Source organism: Silurus aristotelis (assembly GCF_946808225.1).
Source record: "Silurus aristotelis genome assembly, chromosome: 4".
Classification (NCBI taxonomy): Eukaryota; Metazoa; Chordata; class Actinopteri; order Siluriformes; family Siluridae; genus Silurus; species Silurus aristotelis.
Genome location: NC_139577.1, coordinates 7,796,203 through 7,802,606, shown reverse-complemented (window position 1 = coordinate 7,802,606; position 6,404 = coordinate 7,796,203). Strand labels below are relative to the sequence as shown.

Below are 6,404 nucleotides of genomic sequence, written 5' to 3'. Positions count from 1 at the left end.
ATATAGTGAGAGTGTGTGGAAGCAATAGAGTGAGTGAGTAATATAGTGAGAGTGTGAGGGAGTAATATAGTGAGAGTGTGAGGGAGTAATAGAGAGAGTGTGAGGAAGTAATAGAGTTAGGGAGTAATAGAGTGAGGGAATAATAGAGTGAGAGAGTGGAGGAGTAATAGAGTAAGAGTGTGAGGGAGTAATAGAGTGAGAGTGTGTGGGAGTAATAGAGTGGGAGTGTGAGGAAGTAATAGAGTGAGAGAGTAATAAAGTGAGAGTGTAAGAGAGTAATAAAGTGAGAGTGTGAGGGAGTAATAGAGTGAGAGTGTAAGGGAGTAATAGAGTGAGAGTGTGAGGGTAATAGAGTGAGAGAGTAATAGAGTGAGAGTGTGAGGTAGTAATAAAGTGAGAGAGTGTAAGGGAGTATTAAAGTGAGAGTGTGAGGGAGTAATAAAGTGAGAGTGTGAGGGAGTAATACAGTGAGAGTGTGCGGGAGTAATATAGTGAGAGTGTGTGGAAGTAATAGAGTGAGTGAGTAATATAGTGAGAGTGTGAGGGAGTAATATAGTGAGAGTGTGAGGGAGTAATAGAGAGAGAGTGTGGGGGAGTAATAGAGTGAGAGTGTAAGGGAGTAATAGAGTGAGAGTGTGAGAAAGTAATAGAGTGAGAGTGAGTAATAGAGTGAGTGTGTGCAGAGTAATAGAGTAAGAGTGTGAGGGAGTAATAGAGTGACAGTGTGAGGGAGTAATAGAGTGAGAGTGTGAGGAAGTAATAGAGTAAGAGAGTAATAGAGTAAAAGTGTGAGGGTAATAGAGTGAGAGAGTAATAGAGTGAGAGTGTGAGGGTAATAGAGTGAGAGGTAGTAATAAAGTGAGAGTGTGAGGGAGTAATAAAGTGAGAGTGTGAGTGAGTAATAGAGTGAGAGTGTGAGGGAGTAATATGGTGAGAGTGTGTGGAAGTAATAGAGTGAGTGAGTAATATAGTGAGAGTGTGAGTGAGTAATATAGTGAGAGTGTGAGGGAGTAATAGAGAGAGTGTGAGGGAGTAATAGAGTGAGGGAGTAATAGAGTGAGAGTGTGAGGGAGTAATAGAGTTAGGGAGTAATAGAGTGAGAGAGTGGAGGAGTAATAGACTGAGAGTGTGAGGGAGTAATAGAGTGAGAGTGTGTGGGAGTAATAGAGTGGGAGTGTGTGGAAGTAATAGAGTGAGTGAGTAATATAGTGAGAGTGTGAGGGAGTAATAGAGAGAGAGTGTGGGGGAGTAATAGAGTGAGAGTGTAAGGGAGTAATAGAGTGAGAGAGTGAGGGTAATAGAGTGAGAGAGTAATAGAGTGAGAGTGTGAGGGAGTAATAGAGTGAGAGTGTGAGGGAGTAATAGAGTAAAAGTGTGAGAAAGTAATAGAGTGAGAGTGAGTAATAGAGTAAGGGTGTGCAGAGTAATAGAGTAAGAGTGTGAGGGAGTAATAAAGTGAGAGTGTGGGGGAGTAATAGAGTGAGAGTGTGAGGGAGTAATAGCATGGGACTGTGAGAGAGTAATAGAGTGAGAGTGTGAGGAAGTAATAGAGTAAGAGAGTAATAGAGTAAGAGTGTGAGGGTAATAGAGTGAGAGAGTAATAGAGTGAGAGTGTGAGGTAGTAATAAAGTGAGAGAGTGTGAGGGAGTAATAAAGTGGGAGTGTGAGGGAGTAATATAGTGAGAGTGTGTGGAAGCAATAGAGTGAGTGAGTAATATAGTGAGAGTGTGAGGGAGTAATATAGTGAGAGTGTGAGGGAGTAATAGAGAGAGTGTGAGGAAGTAATAGAGTTAGGGAGTAATAGAGTGAGGGAATAATAGAGTGAGAGAGTGGAGGAGTAATAGAGTAAGAGTGTGAGGGAGTAATAGAGTGAGAGTGTGTGGGAGTAATAGAGTGGGAGTGTGAGGAAGTAATAGAGTGAGAGAGTAATAAAGTGAGAGTGTAAGAGAGTAATAAAGTGAGTGTGAGGGAGTAATAGAGTGAGAGTGTAAGGGAGTAATAGAGTGAGAGTGTGAGGGTAATAGAGTGAGAGAGTAATAGAGTGAGAGTGTGAGGTAGTAATAAAGTGAGAGAGTGTAAGGGAGTATTAAAGTGAGAGTGTGAGGGAGTAATAAAGTGAGAGTGTGAGGGAGTAATACAGTGAGAGTGTGCGGGAGTAATATAGTGAGAGTGTGTGGAAGTAATAGAGTGAGTGAGTAATATAGTGAGAGTGTGAGGGAGTAATATAGTGAGAGTGTGAGGGAGTAATAGAGAGAGAGTGTGGTGGAGTAATAGAGTGAGAGTGTAAGGGAGTAATAGAGTGAGAGTGTGAGAAAGTAATAGAGTGAGAGTGAGTAATAGAGTGAGTGTGTGCAGAGTAATAGAGTAAGAGTGTGAGGGAGTAATAGAGTGACAGTGTGAGGGAGTAATAGAGTGAGAGTGTGAAGAAGTAATAGAGTAAGAGAGTAATAGAGTAAAAGTGTGAGGGTAATAGAGTGAGAGAGTAATAGAGTGAGAGTGTGAGGGTAATAGAGTGAGAGGTAGTAATAAAGTGAGAGTGTGAGGGAGTAATAAAGTGAGAGTGTGAGTGAGTAATAGAGTGAGAGTGTGAGGGAGTAATAGAGTAAGAGTGTGGAGGAGTAATAGAGTGAGAGTGTGAGGGAGTAATAGAGTGAGAGTGTGAGGGAGTAATAGAGTGAGAGTGTAAGGGAGTAATAGAGTGAGAGTGTGAGGGAGTAATAGAGTGGGAGTGGGAGGAAGTAATAGAGTAAAAGTGTGGGGGAGTAATAGAGTGAGAGTGTAAGGGAGTAATAGAGTAAAAGTGTGAGGGACTTATAGAGTGAGAGTGTGAGGGAGTAATAGAGTGAGTGAGAGTGTAAGGGGGTAATAGAGTGAGAGGGAGTAATAGAGTGAGTGAGAGTAAGAGGGAGTAATAGAGTGAGTGAGAGTAAGAAGGAGTAATAGAGTGAGTGAGAGTGTGAGGGAGTAATAGAGTGAGTAAGAGTGTAAGGGGGTTATATAGTGAGTGAGAGAGAGTAATAGAGTGAGTGAGAGTGAGAGGAAGTAATAGAGTGAGAGTGTAAGGGGGTAATGTAGTGAGAGGGAGTAATAGAGTGAGAGTGTGAGGAAGTAATAGAGTGAGAGTGTGAGGGAGTAATAGAGTGAGAGTGTAAGGGGGTAATATAGTGAGAGTGAGTAATAGAGTGAGAGTGTGAGGGAGTAATAGAGTGAGAGTGTAAGGGGGTAATATAGGGAGAGTGAGAGTGAGTAATAGAGTAAGAGTGTGAGGGAGTAATAGAGTGAGAGTGTGAGGGAGTAATAGAGTGAGAGTGTGAGGGAGTAATAGAGTGAGAGTGTAAGGGGGTAATATAGTGAGAGTGAGTAATAGAGTGAGAGTGTGAGGGGTTAATATAGTGAGAGTGAGTAATAGAGTGAGAGTGAGAGGGAGTAATAGAGTGAGAGGGAGTAATAGAGTAAGTTAGAGTGTAAGGGGGTAATAGAGTGAGAGTGTGATGGAGTAATAGAGTGAGAGGGAGTAATAGAGTAAGTGAGAGTGTAAGGGGGTAATAGAGTGAGAGTGTGATGGAGTAATAGAGTGAGAGTGTGAGGGATTAATAGAGTGAGAGGGAGTAATAGAGTGAGTGAGAGTGTAAGGGGGTAGTAGAGTGAGAGGGAGTAATAGAGTGAGAGTGTGAGGGAGTAATAGAGTGAGAGTGTGAGGGAGTAATAGAGTGAGAGTGTGAGGGAGTAATAGAGTGAGAGTGTGGGGGAGTAATAGAGTGAGAGTGTGGAGGAGTAATAGAGTGAGAGTGTGAGGGAGTAATAGAGTGAGGGTGTAAGGGGGTAATAGGGTGAGAGTGAGTAATAGAGTGAGAGTGTGAGGGGGTAATAGAGTGAGAGGGAGTAATAGAGTGAGTGAGAGTGTAAGGGGGTAATAGAGTGAGAGTGTGAGGGAGTAATAGAGTGAGAGTGTTTATTTAAAATAATTATGTAAAAACTTTATAGACCAATTTTTAAAAGAATCTGTTAATGACGTGTAAACGATTCCAGTTAGTGGAAGCTTTAATACACATTATTTCTGTCCACATCTTTAGTGTGTAAGTCATTAAATCCTTCAGCCTCATGAGCTCAAAATTTACTATGGATTTCTAATGTAGTTTGAGTTTGAACACATTACACACATTACACCTCTCCCTCCGAGTCTACAATCAACCAGCACTTACATCTACAGTTTATTTACTATTTAGCTAACTAAATCTCTTAAATATCTACTTATCTATCTATTCCATCTACAATTTCATCCATCTATCTATCTATCTATCTATCTATCTATCTATCTATCTATCTATCTATCTATCTATCATAAAAAAATTAAATAAATCAATTTCACCTCATGGCACCAGCGTAATAACAATGATAACATTTTTAATAATGATCACTTTATTATATATATATATATATATATATATATATATATATATATATATATATATATATATATATATTTTTTTTTTTTTTTTAAATATATAATTACATCATTACATTATGAATAAGTGAGCATTATACTCTGATGAATCTCAGCTTTCTATGCAAATTATATATATATATATATATATATATATATATATATATATATATATATATAAGCGCTGTATAGGCTTTATGACATTAATGTAGGATAACATTAATATCTATATATTAATATATAAACATTAATATAAAAACATTAATATATAAACATTAATATAATTACATATACAGAGGTTTTCAAAATAAATAGCTAGTTGCTTGTTTAAAATTCGATGTTACAAGGTTACAATTTGATACTTGATGATGACAAACAGGTATCAGTCTCGACGCTGGAGTGTGTGTGTGTGTGTGTGTGTGTGTGTGTGTGTGTGTGTGTGTGTGTGTGTGTGTGTGTTCTGATTGTGCAGTTCGGTTACATCAGCTGTACAGACTGTCTGAGTGCACTACATCTAATGCATTCAAAACGCAGCTGTTAGTTTAATGGGATATTTTGCACGCGCAAAAAAAAAAAACACGGCTTCTTATTTGCATGTAAACAGGTATACACTAAATTCCCATCATGCATTACCATGCACTTCTTTTTACGTATACACAGAAGTGCTTATTAAAAATCAATCAAGTCAACAGCACAAACACACACACACACACACACACTTACCTGGAACTGCAGGGATGCACGTGTCCAGACTTGTTCCGTTGACTGGAATAAAAAACTGCAGAGAAAGAAAGAAATTGAAAAAAAAGGAAGAAGGGGAGAATTCTCTCAATGTATTAAATATAAATATTCATAAACATCGATTTCTCCGCTGTGGTGTGTGTGTGTGTGTGTGTGTGTGTGTGTGATGTCCTTACCGTTGTGCGCTCACAGGTTTTTTTCTTTTCCGCCTCGGTAACGCAAAACAAAAGCCTCCGTCGGTCATGTGGCGGAATGTCTCGCGCATTCAGTGAACCCGCGGGGGCCCTCCATACGATTCTCCACCAACGCGACGTAATCTACAACCTTCTCCTGTCGTATCTACGAGTTCGACCAGTTTGAGTATGAAGATGGTGGTGTTAGATATGAACAGGATCACTACTTCATCATCTGGCACGCGACGCGTTCCTCCCCCCCTTTGATCCGGGACTTTTCTTCTTTTTTTTCTTCTTTTTTTAATAATAGGTGCGCGCGCGCCTCACGCGCTCCGCTCTGCTCCGGTGTAACCGAGAACACACACACACACACACACACACTTTTTTCTATTCACCCCCTTTCCCTTCTTTACTTAATCCTCCCTCTCTCCCTCGCGCGCAATCACATTTTCTTCTCACAATGTTTTTTCCAGATGTCTGCATCAGAACCTCAGAGTACAGTGTGTGTCGTTTAATTACTGTCCCTCTAGCTAACACACAGCACGTCCATTACACCACCCCAAAACTCTGCGTTTTACTGTTTAATTCATTATCATCGCTATTCAGGTTTCTTTCCCCCTGCAGTCACATCAGGGAGCTACAGAGCAACAAGCGATTGTTCGGGTTTTTTTTCCTCTCGACACACAGCCACAAGATTCAAGTGACGTGGTGGTGTTTTTCTCCTCACGTCTGCACAGCGTCAAATCCACACGATCATCTCAGACTGGGGCGATTCCTCGGAGCGATCCTAGGGGGCGTGTCGCAGTGCGACGTTTCTTCAATTCCCCACTCTTGACTTTAGCTTCTACGTGCTATTAAAACGCACATGTATACGGTCTCTCGTGAAAACGTGCATAAAGACCTTACAAAGAAAAACAAGGCTTGGGAGGAAGTAGCAGAGAGCGACCACCATCATCTTATCTCTGCATGTTTCTGCATAAGATTTTGTTTTGTCCGAATTGCCAAGCCAAGCTATTTACAACAAATTATTAACTAAATAAAAACCA

At 40.3% G+C, this 6,404-nt stretch overlaps 2 protein-coding genes and 1 long non-coding RNA gene across 3 annotated transcripts in view; 1 reads left to right on the top strand and 2 right to left on the bottom strand.

Moving 5' to 3' along the window:
* Window positions 1-6,359, bottom strand: part of sertad4 (SERTA domain containing 4) — a 13,321-nt gene extending 6,962 nt beyond the window's left edge. The window contains exons 1-2 of the mRNA XM_083539809.1: window positions 5,362-6,359; window positions 5,168-5,222 (exon numbers count right to left, since the gene is read on the bottom strand). Of these exons, the coding sequence (XP_083395935.1) occupies window positions 5,168-5,222; window positions 5,362-5,450 (144 nt within the window). The 5' untranslated portion in view covers window positions 5,451-6,359. The remainder of the gene's footprint in view (window positions 1-5,167; window positions 5,223-5,361) is intronic.
* Window positions 1-6,404, top strand: part of LOC310725156 — a 278,325-nt gene that overhangs the window by 70,539 nt on the left and 201,382 nt on the right. The gene's annotated exons all lie outside the window — the stretch shown is intronic.
* The window catches only part of utp25 (UTP25 small subunit processor component), an 86,713-nt gene that overhangs the window by 28,385 nt on the left and 51,924 nt on the right, over window positions 1-6,404 (bottom strand). The gene's annotated exons all lie outside the window — the stretch shown is intronic.